The 15,983-nt window shown below is 47.6% G+C and overlaps 2 protein-coding genes across 3 annotated transcripts in view; one reads left to right on the top strand and one right to left on the bottom strand.

The window, feature by feature from the left end:
• Window positions 1–3,533, top strand: part of RFFL (ring finger and FYVE-like domain containing E3 ubiquitin protein ligase) — an 18,023-nt gene extending 14,490 nt beyond the window's left edge. For both annotated transcript variants that reach the window (XM_004684905.2, XM_012726377.1), the window contains one exon: window positions 221–3,533. In XM_004684905.2, coding sequence (XP_004684962.1) covers window positions 221–402 — 182 coding nt within the window. In that variant the 3' untranslated portion in view covers window positions 403–3,533. The remainder of the gene's footprint in view (window positions 1–220) is intronic.
• Window positions 3,533–15,983, bottom strand: part of LIG3 (ligase III, DNA, ATP-dependent) — a 22,507-nt gene continuing 10,056 nt past the window's right edge. The window contains exons 8-20 of the mRNA XM_004684904.2: window positions 15,789–15,951; window positions 14,164–14,319; window positions 12,324–12,455; window positions 11,970–12,049; window positions 10,692–10,779; window positions 10,269–10,346; window positions 9,862–9,985; window positions 9,200–9,342; window positions 8,840–8,914; window positions 7,989–8,135; window positions 7,380–7,572; window positions 6,875–6,996; window positions 3,533–5,757 (exon numbers count right to left, since the gene is read on the bottom strand). Coding sequence (XP_004684961.1) covers window positions 5,524–5,757; window positions 6,875–6,996; window positions 7,380–7,572; window positions 7,989–8,135; window positions 8,840–8,914; window positions 9,200–9,342; window positions 9,862–9,985; window positions 10,269–10,346; window positions 10,692–10,779; window positions 11,970–12,049; window positions 12,324–12,455; window positions 14,164–14,319; window positions 15,789–15,951 — 1,735 coding nt within the window. The 3' untranslated portion in view covers window positions 3,533–5,523. The remainder of the gene's footprint in view (window positions 5,758–6,874; window positions 6,997–7,379; window positions 7,573–7,988; window positions 8,136–8,839; window positions 8,915–9,199; window positions 9,343–9,861; window positions 9,986–10,268; window positions 10,347–10,691; window positions 10,780–11,969; window positions 12,050–12,323; window positions 12,456–14,163; window positions 14,320–15,788; window positions 15,952–15,983) is intronic.

Genomic DNA, 15,983 nt, shown 5'->3' with positions numbered 1-15,983 from the left:
TATACTCTTCAAATCTGTAGCCTGACCTATGGAGGTGGGGATTAAACAAGCAGATAGAATTGGTTACTGAGGAAATATTTTCTTGGAGGAATTCTGAGGAAAGTGTAGATTGGGGAAATAGGGGTTTGGTCACAATGTGCCTGCTCTCTGCCACCACCATTCCCCCACTCCATTCATTTAATTCTCCTTACTTTTCCCTCTATCCCTCTTTTCTGTACAGGGGGAGCAGTGCCACCTACTGTGGAGGATAACCTGTGTAGGATCTGTATGGACTCACCCATTGACTGTGTTCTGCTGGAGTGTGGCCACATGGTAACCTGTACCAAGTGTGGAAAGCGCATGAGTGAGTGTCCCATCTGTCGGCAATACGTGATTCGAGCTGTGCACGTCTTCCGATCCTGAGGGCTCATTCCAGCTTCATCAGTGCCTTACAGAGACAGAGCTCAAGGTGTTCAGGCTCACCTTGGCAAGCTTGCAACAGGGCAAGTTTGAAAGAAAATGCGGTATTCCCAAGACCATGGCAAGCAAAACTGCCATGTCTTCTCTGGGTATGCCTTTTTTTGCCACCAGAGGTGCATTTCCTGGCTGCCAGTCAAGGCCAGTGGGAACTGGTACAGATCACATTGGGAAGACCCTGTTTCAGTGGTCTTGGGGTGATAATGGTAATTAATGAAGAGGACTTTCCAGAACTTGAAGAAATCTTCCTTCCTCCTGTAACCTAGTCCCCTGAGCTGCTTGCTGCTTATGTCCCACCAATCAGAAGTCTTGGTAGAAATGGTTCTTTCTCTTAAGCACACCTGGATTTCTGGTCTCTGTGTTTTAATCTTTACTTTGCTAATTGTAGAGTGCTAGACTGCCTAGAAATTCCATTTTTTGTTCCAGACCAAAAAGATGTTTACCAGACCAATAGTGGCCCTTTTTAGGACAGAATTTGGACCAGTAATCTTAATTCTGGAGAGAAACACAAATGGTATTGGAAAATTTCAAAATCATTGAGTTGCTTCCTTAAATGCTGGGATTAGAAGCTGTCAGTCCCCTTACCTGCTCCCAGGAGCCAACAAAGCATCTAGCTCCTAAACTGCTGAGAAATTCTGGTCTCCGGGCAAGAAATGCTGCATGGATGGATCATCTCAGCTGCTGCTTCTCTGGGGACCCAAATTCACATCATCTTTAAGTTACAAGGGCGAAAGCATCAGGTGAAAGCAATGACTTTCCCGAGAATGAAGTTCTACCCTTTCTGTGAAGGTTTTAAACATGGTGTCACCGAAGGCATATTTAAGTAGTCCTGCATTTCTCTAGCCAAACTTCTCATGAAGTGCCTATGGACCGGACCAGACATGTAAGTAAAGCACCTAAGAGATCTCACAAGGTGCTGAATAAGGCTGGATTCAACCCTTGAGCACATAGCTAGAAGTTTGGAACCCACAGGATGGTGAGGACTCATTTCTCTCATTTCACTTCTCAGGTGACCTGGGGAGGTCAGGAAGCATTCTTTATTTAGGTTCTTTTAAGAAGGATCATGTGATGTTATGAATAAGTGTTGGTCTTGACACCACTGGAGGAGCCAAGGGCTTAAGAAAGTTGGTTGAAACAGCTTAGCAAAGCACAACTCTAGATGCTGTCAGAATTGCTGTGTGCTGCCATTACCAATGGATGAACTATGCAAAACCTGAACACTGAAGACCTTGGCAGACCCTCTACCCCTGTGTAGCAAGATCTCTCAAATGAAACTAATCATGACTTTGGAAGGCAGTGGGGGACCTATTTATTGGTAGACTTATTCATGCTTTTCCTTAATCAACCACTAATCCCCTATGGGGGTGGGGGGATAAAATAATTTCTTACAGTTGTCTGCCGAACACTGGGCCACTTACCTCGACATTATACAAAGCCCTGGATGATCAGATTCCAGGCCATAATAGCCTTTGTACGAATTAGGAGAATCAAAAGATTTTCCTGTGATATCATAACTCATCTTTCTGCTGGACAGCAAATATTACAGTTTACAATGCTACCAGTTTAGAAAAGGATTCAGCTTGCCTCAGCTCCACTGTGAAACAGGCATACATATAAATGTGTGTATATAGGTGTGTGTGTGTGTATATATGCATATATATGTATGTAGGCAACTCAGTTATCTCAAAGTAACTTCAGAGCTGGCTATCCACTTAAAATTCACTTTCTCTGCTGGGGCCTTACCTTTTACTACTTCCCAACTTCCTAAATGAGCTAAAAAATATTCTCAGTAAGACTTGTAACTGATGTCATTTACTAGTTTGAGAAAACCTTATGTTTGGGTCTTCTAACCTCTTGGTGAAAGTTTCCATTTGGGTGAAAAATGTCACACAACAAATTTTTTGTATCTTTATTTGTAACAAAAGTTGGAAATTTCAAGACCCCATTCCAATTAGTATCTAATCCAAATAGAAAATCTTATTTTTATTCTTGACTTTTTCCCCCTGTATCTCATGGACCCTTGATCTTAATTATCATGCAAACATCTAATTCTTCATTATTCTGTGACTTTTGCTGTGATTATGCAGATTTCAGTTGCAACTTTTAAAGACTTGGAGAGCTGACTGATTTATAATACATTGGAATAATTGGATCTAAACTAGTGAGAATAAGCTGTATAGGAATTAGTGCTCTATATATTGTATAAATTAATTGAAATCTTTTGGATGTGAATGTGTTACTTCAAGTGGCTTATATTCTCTGAAATTTGTTTGGGTGTTAAAACAAACCCAAATGTGTATTTTTTTGTTACAGAGCCCTGCTTTATAATTTTGTAATAAAGTTTCAATATAGATACCTGTCCTATCTGGTGTAAGAATGACAGTCTGACATAAGAATTTGCATAATCTTGAGGTTGCATTATTTCTGGAGATGGGGATGGACCATATGGCCTTGATCAAGCTATCCCTGTTCACCAAGTGAGGAAACTGAAGCTTAAGTGTTTCTACTTGCTCAAGGATCTCTGAATTACGGCAGTGAGGCCATGCACATAGAAGAGGATGGCGGTTGTGCAGGGAGGGACCAAGTAGAAAGAAACACCTGTTCCACTGATGTGCACTTTGAAGATATGGGTAGGAAAACACCTGAAGATGGCAGCATGCCCATTTATTAATGTAAGGTCCTCAGGTGAGCGTGGGAGATGCATGGTGGCTTTAGGAGGCTGCTGTGTGCAGCTGGAGTGTGGCTCAGAGGTTGGCCCAGCCTTGTAGAGGTTGCTGTGGGCCTGTGCATATTCCATAGTGGGTGACAAGGGAGGGGGAGGGGGAGGGTAGACCTGGGAATGTGGGCTTTGGGAGAGCTAGATTATGGGCAGATCTGCCCTGAGACTAACAGAAGGAATCTGGCGCAAAGGGTATAAAGGCTGGAGGTTGAGCCACAGCACTGTCTTCATAGTTGTCAGTGGCCAACCCATTGAGCACCCAGAGATGAGCTACTGTCCTGTGTGCTACCACTCAGAACACACAGCTCAAAGGAGGATATTGTACAGTATAATCTCAGCAGCAAAAAAAAAAAAAAAAAAAAAAACAGGCATCAGAAAGGTTAAAAGAAGATAAGACAAAATGTGTGAACCCTGAATTGCAAATAACACCCAGCAAGGAAGGGTAGGGCCAAAAGACAAGCTCATTCCTGAGATCATCCCCTGCAGCTGGCAGGGCCCTCTGGAGGAGAGTGCAGGCTGAGCATAAGTGATCAGAGTGGGCAGGAGGGGCTAGGCCATCCAGGCCATAGGGCAATGCTGGTGTCCTCTGACAGAACCCTGAGGGCAGAGCCTTGTCCTGCTGCCCTGTCCCGTTTGCTTGGCCTAAGGAGGCTGATGGGGTGGGGCTTAGAAATCTACATGGGTCAATGCTTTGAGGAGCAGCTTTTTGTCTCCAGAGAGAATAAAGAATATCTTGCTGTCAATACTGAAGCAGACTGGTGCTTATCAAAAATCAAATGTCTTGGGCTAATCAGGGCCACCCCTCGCACTTGATCATCAAGTGGAGCAGAGTACTGAGTGCAGCAGAGGGCTGGGGGGCGGTGGTGAGGCCCAACCCTGGAGGCTCAGACACTCAAGTGTATTCCTGAACTTGAATCATGTTAGCCCTACTCATAGACAAAACAAGCCCACCAATTTGTTAATAAGAAAAAAATTGACCTTCAGGAGTGCAGAAAACAGAAACCTTCAAGCCAATCTGTGACCAGCAACAGGCAGATGTGGGCCTGGAGAAGGGTGTTGACACTTCTGAAGTGTCCCTCCTGGTAGTGTCTGGCCATGTATGCCAGTGTGGATTTCCCCAGCTCTCCATCTTTGCTGGGCTGTGTGCTAAGAGCTTTTACATAACACACCTGAGTTCAACTAATCTTTACCACAACACATGATTTAGGTACACTCTGTATCCCCATTCCTTTTGGGGGAGCAGAGGCTCAGATGTTAGTAACTTGCGTAAGGTTACAGCTATTTAAGTTCCTGGGCTCGGATTAGAACCAGTCTGTCTACCTGCACTGTCCAATGTGGTAGTCTCTAACACATGTAACCAAAGTTAAAATGAAAGCTTCACTCCCTCCCTGTTGGCCAAACCTCGCATTTTAGTGCTTCACAGCCCAAAGTGCCACGTTCGCGTTGGCCCGCAGACAAGAGGACAGCGCCACTGCTGCAGAAAGATCGATGAACAGCACCAGTCTACACTGAACTGTTTCCCTTTTATTCATGTAAATCAGCTGTGGTGGCTCAGTACTGCTGTGTGCTCTGGTCCTCAAGTGGGACCTTGTCTTGCTTTAGACTTGGAGGCAGGGCCTCGCAAGCCCTGTACTCCCCGGGGGGGAGCCCAAACCCCTCTTCCTCATAAGGATTCCATTTTCCTACCTGACCCTGGTTCATTCCCATCAAATCAGAACTCAGACTCTAGAACAGGAGAAAACACAGAGACTTATGGCATAAAATGCACCTTGTTTTCTTTCAAATGAGGCTTTGTTCCTGGCACTAAATAAAATAAAAAAATAAACAGGTCAGGCTGTATACATGTTTTGCCAAACCTGCAAAGTATTTCTAGGGAGAGTTTTTGAAATACTTTAAAATGGGCACGAAGCAAAAGGGTCAGGCAGGGAGTTTTACATCAGGCTTGGCTATTTGGGGTGAGAGCTTCAATAGCCCAGTCTTTGCTCCTGAATCACTTGGGATATTATAGGGGGCACAGAACAAAAATACAACTGCAGGATATATTATTTTAAAAAATAAGCTTCTTTAAAAGAAAACAAAAAGACAAAAACCAGCACCCAGATCTGCAAGATCTATGTAAACCAGGCAAGAGAAAAGGACTTAACACTGGTGGCACCCACAGCAACTAACTCCTAGTTTTAGGGCAGCCCACGGACAGAGGGTGGGTTTTAGACGACATACTACTTGCAGAAGAAAACCCATCTCCACTCTGTTCTAGCCCTCACCTGCCTGTCCCAAGCTCCAGCCCAGCCCAGTGACTAGCAACGGGGTAGGGAAAGAATGACCCAAAGGTGGGGGAGGCAGCACCCTTAGCAGGGGGCGACCAATCTCCGTTTCCGGATACATGCCCAAATCCACTCTGGGGAGACCTGCTGGGCCTCAGGATTCTTGTCCCTGCTACCCAGCACATGTGTGGCTGAGGCCATGTCAAATTCCTGCACCAGGTCCCCATCGAATGCCACAAAATAGCGTCTGAGACGACTGAAGTCTGGTGTGGAGGGTGGCAGGTAGAGCCGCACCCCAGTGAAGATGTCCAGCAGCACCTGCAAAGGCACAGCAGTCAGATGGGTCTCTACCCAGTTGAGCATAGGTCAGAGGTAGTAAAGTGATTAAAACAAGAGCCAGAGGTGGACGGAGCCCCGTGGTGTGGACAGAAGCAGAGAAAGACCTCAAAATCCCCATCTTCCAGTCTGAATTACACTGACTGACTGACTTCTCCATCTCCGACAGGAGGAGCAGGCCCCAACCCTGGGGACCTAAAGGAGGGAAAAGTAAGAGTCTCCAAGAACCATGCAGTGGCCAGCAGGCAAGGCCACCAGCTCTCAGACTCAGTGAAGAAGCTGCACCATGGAGCAGTTTGCCCTGGGTGCCAGGAGCCTGCTCATTACTACAGATGGGCTCAAGGGTTTGGGTAGGGTAGAGAGGGCCAAGTCACAGGTTAGCTGGGCTCTCAATTCTGGGCCAGAGCTGCCAAGACTTCTGAGCTTAATCTTCTTGCCTACAGGAAGGAACAATTTGTGTAGTGATTGAACTTTTACTTTCCATCTGCCCTTTGGGACCTCAGCCCTTCAGGCAGGGTTTGTCAGTGCTAAACTACTTCCTGGCCTCAGGAGATGCTCCCTAGCTACTATGGTCAACCAGTAACTGACAGGAAGTAGAAGAAGGGGGGGGCAGCGAGGGGGGTGGGAAGAAAGGGTTGTCAGACTGGTGTAGAGAGTCACCCAGCCGGTGTCCTCGCCCCCTCCTTGCTGGCTGGCCTCAGTCCCACCCTGAACATGAACTCACATCGCCACAAGCCCACACCCAAACAGACTGGGGTTTCTCCCTTTTAATGTAAGTTGAGACTTAGGGCCAGAACCACGGGAACCGCATGGGTTCCATGCTCTCCTGCTAGGCTGCGCTGTCCTGTCTCCTGCCTGCTGGCACAGCTCTCCTTCCTCTCTGCTCTCTGGCCGGCCGCCTCTGCAAGGCAACGAGAGCAAAGGGTGGTGCAGAGGCACTGCTGATCCCGCCCACCAGAGAGGAGCAGCTGCAGCAGCAGAGATTTAACCTTAATGCCCCAAACACCTTCTTTGCTCATCTCAAAGTTCAAGTGCAGAGGGCTGAAACCTGAGACTGTAGCGCAAACTGAGCCCCAGGGACACAGCTGTTTGTCCTCACCTTCGTCTGACAAGGAGTCTCGTCAGGAGCCTTCCGCTTCTGCCCCACTTTCACAGGAGAAGACTTCACAGCCTGCCTCTCTCCCAGTTTCACAGGGGAAGGCTTTGCGGCCAGTGTGTTGCCTGCAGAAGAGGTTGGAATAAACTAAGGAGGTAGGGGGAGGCCCCTCATGTCAGCAAAGAGAAAGCTGCTTCTCCCTCTGCTGTGAACATGGGTGAAAGAAGCATTTGTATGGTAATAAGTCTATCAGTTCCAAAAGCTTATCCCTGGGTCAGAGAGATGCACTCCCAGAGTGCTGTCATTGTGGCTCACAGAGCAAGTGAGGTGCCAGCACGCGGGCTTCTGGGCCCCAGTGGACCCACACTAGGAAATCTCTATCAGCTGCAGGGGATGGAGCAGATCACAGGATCCCAAAGATGGAATGCGGAGCTGGGATCCCGACCTTTCAACCCCTGACCTTACACCACACCCTCTATACCCCACCACCACCCCAAACACTTCTTACCGCCTTTGCTGCTGGGGCTGTTCAGCTTCCCTCCCGCTTTCTTGGCACTGGGGGAGGTTCCAGAGGCCTTGCGGGACACACTGGGCCCTGAGGTGCCCTCGTTCTCTCCACTGCTGCTCCCTGCGGTGGAACTCCCCTCCTCTCCAGCCACCACAGTGAAGTCTGCCCTCTCCTTGGACAGCTGGTACAGTTCCTGAGGAAGGAACCATGATCTCAGAGACGTGTGTTGTCTTAGGTGCATGCGTCAGAAAAAGGCAAATAGCGAGAGAAAGAAATGGGTTTCTCTGGTGCTTTTCTAAACTTTGTCCTTGTTTCTTGAATAATCAGGATACAAATCACTGTTCCCTGTTTCTTATCAGCAAAGCAGAAACTAGCCTGGGGTCAAACCCTCACCAGGAGGCTTTGAGAGCAGGAACTCTCTCTGTGACGCAGAGCTGCTCAGGGCTCTCCAGACGTGAGGAGGCCTAAGCTACTGCTCCGGGCCCTGAAACTGCCTTTGCCGCTCACCTCGGGGTAATGGAGAATGGAAATATGAACACTTCAGACACCCAAAGTCCTTAAGGCTGGGACAGGGGGCTAGAAGACACACATGCAGTTAAGAGCTGGCACCTTGAGTTGGGGCAGGTTGGTGGCAGACTTCCAGTCTTTATCATCACGGATCCGGGTGCAGCGAGGGAATCGGATGGAAATCCCATCAGCAGTGTGAGCCTCAGATTTTGAGAATTCAGCGCCTGTGATCTCCCACACGGCAGCTTTCTGTCAGGGGTTTACATCAAGTAGGTCACTCACTGATTAAGAACACATCTCCAGGGCCCTCCCTGGTGGCGCAGCGGGTTAAAGCACTGCACTGAGAAGCTAAAGCCACTTCTGCATGAGTTCGATCCCCGCCTGTCCTGGAGATTCACATGGCGTGGCAGACCTCTCCTGACCCGCCCGCTGCTCCCCTCAGCAGTGTACTTCGTTCATCTGCCTGTTCTGCTCCCTACTCTGTTCCTGGTGAATCCTCTCACCCTCCGCATCTCTGGCCTGTACTCCAGTTCTGTATGAATAAATAAATAAATCTTTAAAAAAAAAAAAAGAAGAAGAAAACATCTCCCAACGAAGACAGTACAGGACAGTTAAAATGAAAAAAAGCACTGCCGAACAGAGGCAAGTTCAAGCCCTACTTTTGTGGTTGGTGCTATGTGACCTTAGGGGAGTCGTGTCGTTTCTCTTCATTGCAAGAAGGACTGGGCCAAGTTGCTTCTAGAATAGATCCTTTGTGTCTAGGGGATGGTGGCACTCATCTCTCTATTGAGGATGATTCCTTAGTGTTGAATGCAATAGCTGTTGTTTAGTTGAACAGCCCAGTCTCCCTCCCTAGGTGGGCTGTCAATGAGATTGAGATGGGGACTCTATGGTTCTAGAAAACTTGGAAGCTCAAACTGCAGCGTTAGGGCCCAGGCCAGGGGTTTTAATACCTTTGGGTCTGGGACGATGAAATCAGGATAGTAGATCTTGTTCACTTTCAGCCAGCTGGGTATCTTGCTGGGATCCTGAAGGAGAAAAGATGCTGTCCTAGGCTGTTCCCAAGCCAGAACAAGACACAAACCTCCTCGTGGTCTCAGTTTGTGAGAAGAAGGAATTCTTATCCTCGGGGATCTGCCCAATGCAGAGGGTAACCTAGAGGGAACGTAGTGCTTTTTTCTAAGATAAGCCCTTGAAAGACTTTGAAGGCCTCCCAGGTTCCCAGGGCCAAGTGGCATCTTTCCTTTGGGGAGCCAAAACACTACGTGCAGCCTGTCTCAGTGAGGATGGTTGGTCCAGAGGCCGGGCCTCACCTTGCTGATCTTCACCATGTCCAGTTCCTTCTGCAGGCGGGCTAGCGTCGCGTCATCATGGCCTCCAGCACACTTGGTGACTGTGCACCACTTCTGGCTGCTTGGATCGTAGCAACCCATGAGGAAGATGGACATCATGCCGCCTGGGAGGGGGGATGGGCTAAGTTGTGGGTGGAGGGAGCCATCTCTGCCAGTCCCATGTGCCCCATGAGCGCGCCTGGGGAGAGGAAAGGGCCTGGGCCTTGGCGTCAGAGTGCCAGAGTTCATCTCCTGATCTGCCTCTTACTAATTTTTACCTTTACCAGCCCCAATTTCCGACTTAGTAAACTAAGTATAATCACACTCAAACCTGCTGGGTTCTGGTAAAGAGTAAAAGGAATAGTGCCTGGCACATAAAAGCACTAGTTCCTCAATCGCCAGCCTTCCCCCTAGTCGACAGATTTTTTTCCTTGAGGAGACAGCTACTGACTGTCTGGATATGCATGCCAGGACATTCCCTGCCTAGGCATTAAGTCTAATGTCCCTGCTTTGAGGTGACACAGGCCAGAGGAGAGCCTCCAAACTTCAGAAAAGTTGATTGGCAGATCAAGCTGTCAAAAAGGCCTTAAGCAGTCAGTGCCTTCCAAAGAAGTACCATCCCAGAGTCCAAATGACATCCTGACCTTTGCTTCCTTGTCCATAGAAGGCCCCAAGGACCACTAGGTCAGCTGTGTCAGCCATGGCCCCTTCATTCAAATAATCTTTCTTCACTTTCAGCCAGTGCCGCTTCCCAGGCTCATAAGTACCCTGAAGAGAAGTAAGAGATGAACTAGAATGTATGCTCCAAGAGAGTGGAATTTACCAGATCTATCAGGTGCTCAGATTTTGGAAAGAGCCAGAGGCTCCAGGTACAAGAGACACACAAAACTCATCCTTCAGATCTAGAGAGAACAAACTTGTCCACACCCTGAAAAGGCTCTCCTCAGCAGCCATCCCAAGAACCTCAGACCACCACTGCCACCTCCTGGTCAAGCCTGGAAAGGCTCAGGGAGAGAAGGCCCCGAGTCTGCAAAGGTGGTGGCCATCTTACCTTCACATCCTTCAGCACCAGCCCTTCCAAGCCTTCACGGATCACCCGGTTTATCATGTCAGCCAAATCCGAAGCTTTCTGAAGGAAAACAGGAGAGACAGAAATTTCTGTGAGAATAGGGATACCCTGGGGTGAGTAGAGGTGGTTCCTTTGTGCACACTAGTCAAGGGCCCACAGAAGCACTCCTTTGAACAAAGAGCTTATAAAGTGGGGATGCTCTCAACCAGGGGGCTGCTTTGGCTTTGGGAAACAGCTTACCTAGGAAGGCTGTATCACTCCCTGCCCTCTACTAGATGGAGACTAGTAGACCACATATGCACAGCAGCCCCATGGGAAAATAAGATACTTTCTCCCAGTCACATCTAATCTGAGGGGTTCTCTGCTCTGCTGGAAAACCACAAGGATGCTGGGATCTTTCTTCACCGTGACTTGCTTCATTTCCGAGAACATTATCCGGTTAGGAATTTCAACCATATTGTCATGAAGAAACTTCCGTCGTTCACACAGGGACCTAAGGGAGACAGGAGGATGAGGTCAAGCTAGGAGTTCTGAGGAAGCAAGCCTAACAACAAACTGTTACTCTATAGAGGTGTGTCATGGCTTAAAGGCCTGGTGTCTAACATTCTTGCCTGTCAAAGGCTGTAAGACTCTCCTGGCAGAAGGAAAATTGTGACCATGATGTAGAGTCACTTCATTGTTGTAGTTCCTGTTCCTACTTTACCAAGTCACAGGGAAATTGGTCTCTAGTTCAGATTGTATAAAGTTTGGTCATACCTGAGAAATCACCCTGATGCTCCTTTTTTACCCCCAGCATCTTGTGCTCACCTCAGGCCCAAGGCTGGCTGGTTCTTGGGTCAGCAGGCTGAAGCCTAAACCCCAACTCCTACCACCAACAATTTTCTCCCTAAATTCCTATTCCTTCCCCAGGGAAATGGGCCAGTGTGGAGTGGTAGAGGTAGATAAATGTCAGTGTGCAAGGGGCTTATACAGCGTCTTGAGTCCAAAAATTTACATGCAACCTAAGTACTTCTAGTTCTCCTTATGATGGCCCTACCCACAGCCCTCACTACAGTTACAAATTTCTACTGTCAGCCTCTTTTCAAAGGAAAACCTTTGACTAAAAAACTATCTGCCGTATGCAGATAGTGGAGAAATAAACTGAACCCTTCTGCATTCTATGTATCTGCAACACTCTATTTTGCTGTTAGAAAGATGACTTAAGCTCGGGCCGCCCTGGTGGCACAGAGTTTTTGTTAAAGTCTCAGTGTTACCAAGCTGTCACCAGCCACTGCATCCTGAGTTCAACCCCAGCCAGGGAGCTGACACACATGGCGCAGCAGACCTGCTCCCGTCAGCAGTGTATTTCAGTAGCTATGCCTGTTCTCCTCCCCATGCTCTCTGGGGAGTGCTGTCACTCCCCCACCCCCTGTACACTGGCCTACACCCCAGTTCTTGTATGCATAAAAAAATAAAAATAAATCTTTAAAAAACAAAAGATGACTCGAGCTCTCAGCAATGAAATGTAGATCTTCCCAACACTGGAAGTGACTGCAACAACTGTGCTACCTCCAGCTACCTCCTGTCACTCCCCTGTCCCTGCCCAGTTCCTAGACACAAAGGCATATCTGCCAGCCTTTTCTTCTCCCTTTCCCATCTGAATCCCCTATCTCTTCACCCAGAAACTAAAAATTGATTCCTCACCTATCCATCAAGCTGACATCATTGAAGTAAATACAGTCAAAAACAAACAGGCAGACATTAGCATCCTGGAAGGCAGCTTTCTGTAAGGAAAATGAGGCAATAGATAAATGAGGGACCGAGGTAACAGGAAGTACCAGTTCATTTCTGGAAACCCTCCGAAATATCTGATGTAAAAGGGCTATTTATGCGTTAACGCCCCTGAGCCATGTAAAAAGGAGCTGAGCTCAGGACTAAATTCACAAACAGTTCAGAAACAAAGATTAAACCCTATCCCACAGCCATATATTCTTCCCCATTTAGACCAACAGCACCTGCCAAGTGTTCATTCTTGCACATCTGGCCCTGAGCCAGTACCTTGTGTACTCCCAGAGTTCCAAAGGGCAATGGTTTGCCTGTCTTGTTGTCAATCAGGAGCACCTCCGAGTCCAGAATCATGCTATGGCCCCCAGGGAAAGCCAGGGGGATATAGTCCTTAAAGTGCGCCACCTGAAGGTAGAAGAGTCACTTGGGTGAGGCGGAATGGAAGCTCAAGCTGAATCAGAGAGAGCAAAATATGGGCGCCAGAAGAAAAACAGATGAGGCTGATGAGCAGAACATGGACACAAGCCTTCCCTGCCACCCAGTCAGGAGAAACAGAGTATCACTTTCAGCACCTGTGTCTAGACCCCTAGAGTGACCTGTGTTGAATCACTCTATGGACTACAGAGAAAGAGTATGAGGAAAAAAGGGAAGAAACCAAATGGAGAGGAAAGGGTCAGAAAAAAAGGAGGCAGGAAAGGCAGCAGATTTTTGCCTTTGGCAGAAGATGGGTGAGTATCGGGCTGTGAAGATTGAAGGAACACAGGAGGAACAAACAACTCCCTTTAGAAGCCCTGTAGAAGCAGCAAGGAAATGTGAGAAGGGCCTTTTCTAGAGCAGCTAACCCCAGAACTAAGTTCAGAATAAATAAGAAAGGATGCTTGGAATTGGATTTTTCTTGATCAAGGCAGAGTATAGTCTCACACACAGAAAAATCCCAGTGTACCCCAAGGCTGCCGCTGCCAAATGATGCCACCAGTGAGGTTAGAGCGCATGGCTGTGGCCCAGTTCCTCCCCTGAGACAGGCACGCAGACCATGATCACCTGAGAAGTTCGGAGGAGTAACAGGAAAACCCTGCACAGCTACCACCTTTCCCTTCATTCCCCAAGCACTGAGAGGTAAGCAATGAAGGAAGCTTTGGTAAGAGAAAGGGCTCTCATTCTGGAAAGTTGTGCTCAAACCTCTTCCCGGGAGGTATACACTAAATGCCAGCCTCAACATAAGACACTTCCTTAGCAGCTTACTGTGCCCCCAGAGCGTGACCATGCACTAATGGGGAACCTACTGCTGAGCTCTCCTCTGCAGTTCCTGAAACAGATGGCCAAACTGCTCCAGGGTCCCAGCAAGGCTGAGGCAAGGACAGGAGTCTCACATATCTCCTTCACATTGGGGCTCTGAAAAATGGAATCCGAGCTAGGACAGGAGGGGTCGCAAAGGTAGGAATCTACTCAAAGCCACGGGAGCCAGGCATTGGCTGCTTTCCCCTAAAGAGAACACCAATGGCACTCAGAAACTCTGGAGCTGAGAGGGGATGAGGATGGAGCTTCTCAATGCCCCCTATTTTAAAATAAGGAATGGATTCCTATTTTCAGTTCCTGGGTGAGGAGATAAGGAGATTCAGAGTCCAGACTTGGGGCTTATCAAAACAGAGTTCCATGAAGAGGTAATGCTACTGGGCAGCAATCATAACTGGAAGCTCCCATAAATAAATTTATTCAGGGCCCTTCTTGGTAATGCAATGGGTGCTTCACAGTACTGTGAAGCTATAACAGCCACTGCAGCACAAGTTCGATCCCTGGTCAGGGAGGTGACCCACATGGTGTGGCAGACACCTCCTGGCCTACCTAGTACTCCCCTCAGCAGTATATTTCAGTACATTTGCCTGTTCTGCTCCCCATTCCATCTCTGGTGAATCCTCTCACTGCTGCACCTCAGACCTATATCCCCATTCTATATACATAAATAAATAAATCTCAAAAAAATAGATTCATTCAACAAATATAAAACAAAGGCCCTATTTCAGACCAGAGCTGGAATAGCTGTGGACTTCCAGCCCTGAGATTCTTAGAGATAGGAAGGGAAAGACAGTCCTCATGAAAAGGAAGAAACCAATACCTTGTGAGGCAGGACAGGCTTGAGACTGCGGCTGAAGTAGCTGAAGTGGTCCCCATTCTTATGCACCTGGACTCGCTCCCCATCATACTTGATTTCAGAGAACATGCCGTTGGGACATTTCTTCATTGCATACTCGATGGATTTGCAGGCCTCAGCCTTGAGGTAGGGAAAGAAGATCCTGCAGACTCAATAAATGTTCTTCTAATGAGGAGCAGCTTCACCTAAATATCCAGGTCCCGGAAGTACCTGCCCCAGCATACCTTCATGGCCGGCTTTGCAAGAGGCGATGGGAGTGGAAAAGGCTAGGCAGTGACTTGTTCTGAGTATGAAAGCACCAGAGTTGACACAGGAGCTTGTATTTTAGGAGTATGAATGCAATTCATTGTAGAGCAAATAAATTTCACTGAAATAGCATTTCATTTTTTTTCTCAATAATTTAGATCATGCAGGGCTTCTGGCATGCATAGGTTATCTTGGTATGGAGAGATGCAGAGATAGGAGTAAAGGGTGTAGATGACAGTGGGAGGCAGGGTGGCAGTGATGAGGCCTCCCTGGATAGGACATTCAAGACATAGGAGTGGTTATCTACCTTTCTGAGCCATCCTGAATCAAACAACTTGTAGGTGTGAGATCTTATACATAATTTTATTTCATCCTTATGTGATGCCATTTTCATTTTACAGATGAGAAAACATATTCAAACAGTTAAGTGCTCACTTAAGGTTATAGAGCTAGTAAATAGCAGGAATGAAATTTGAAACTAGGCCCAACTCCATAGAGTGGCTAACCACTGAGCTATGTAACCTATGCCGTTCTTCAAATGACAGGTTGTAGAACAGGGTCCAGAAAGAATTCTTAAAAATTCAGGGGAAAAAAGTCAGAAAGGTCACTGCTGCCAAGTGCTTGTGGCTCTGTCCCTGGGATAGAAATCTCGCTATTTGGGGGCTAGCTATCCCTTTCTTAGGATGGGTAGAACACTACCCTTTCCTAAACACAGAATCCTAAACAAGGCTTTAATATATCATGCAAGATTGCTCCCAAAAAACACTGGAACCCAGGTATCTCAAAGCAGGCATGGCAGCATACATGAGGATCTAGTTTCAAGGAAAGCCAGTGCCAGAAAAAAAGTTGTTTTTCTCATCAAGTGTGCAGAGGCCAAGATGCTCTCCATCAGAGCTGGTCTTCATTCCTCAACTTCCTTATTCCAGAAGAAAAGGAAACCCAAGTCACCCTGTCACACACAGGAAGCCTGTCTCTGCTTCCAACTTAGAGTTACTATGGGTCAGGTTACAGGACCTCAGGAATCCACCTCTGTTCTTGTGGACGATAAATACACAATTTACTATGCTCCAGAGGGTTTAAATGTCCATAAAGACTAAGAGAGGCAAGTAACTCATGTAACATGTTGTGTCTTGTGGTGGCAGAGTGGGGGCTGTAGTTCAGGTCATTCCACTAGATCATACTATGTTCTCTGCCTTCACTTCTCCATTGAGAAACACCCCTCTGCAGCTTCCCTCAGCCTTCCCCAAACTATAAGGGCTATCAACATTCATATACTACTTGGTCTCAAACAGAAGGACAAGAAACTGGGAGCAAGGGTAACAGGGCCAGAACAGTATCCTTACCAGCATGGGCTGCACAGGAGTCATCAGTGAGGCCTGAACACTCAGAGTTCGCCTCTGGCCTGGCTCCTTCTCCTGCTCATTACGGAGGACCCGCTCCACCACATCCTGCAAATTGCGCGAGGCTTTGAAGGCTTCATAGGCATTAGGGTCGAGGGCATCTAACCTGCCAAAGTGGACGGGATTGAAGAAACAACC

The sequence above is a fragment of the Condylura cristata genome, unplaced genomic scaffold (assembly GCF_000260355.1).
Source record: "Condylura cristata isolate star-nosed mole 26May11 unplaced genomic scaffold, ConCri1.0 scaffold00017, whole genome shotgun sequence".
NCBI lineage: Eukaryota > Metazoa > Chordata > Mammalia > Eulipotyphla > Talpidae > Condylura > Condylura cristata.
The sequence above is the reverse complement of the archived record's forward strand: the minus strand, read 5'-3'. Positions and strand labels throughout refer to the sequence as shown.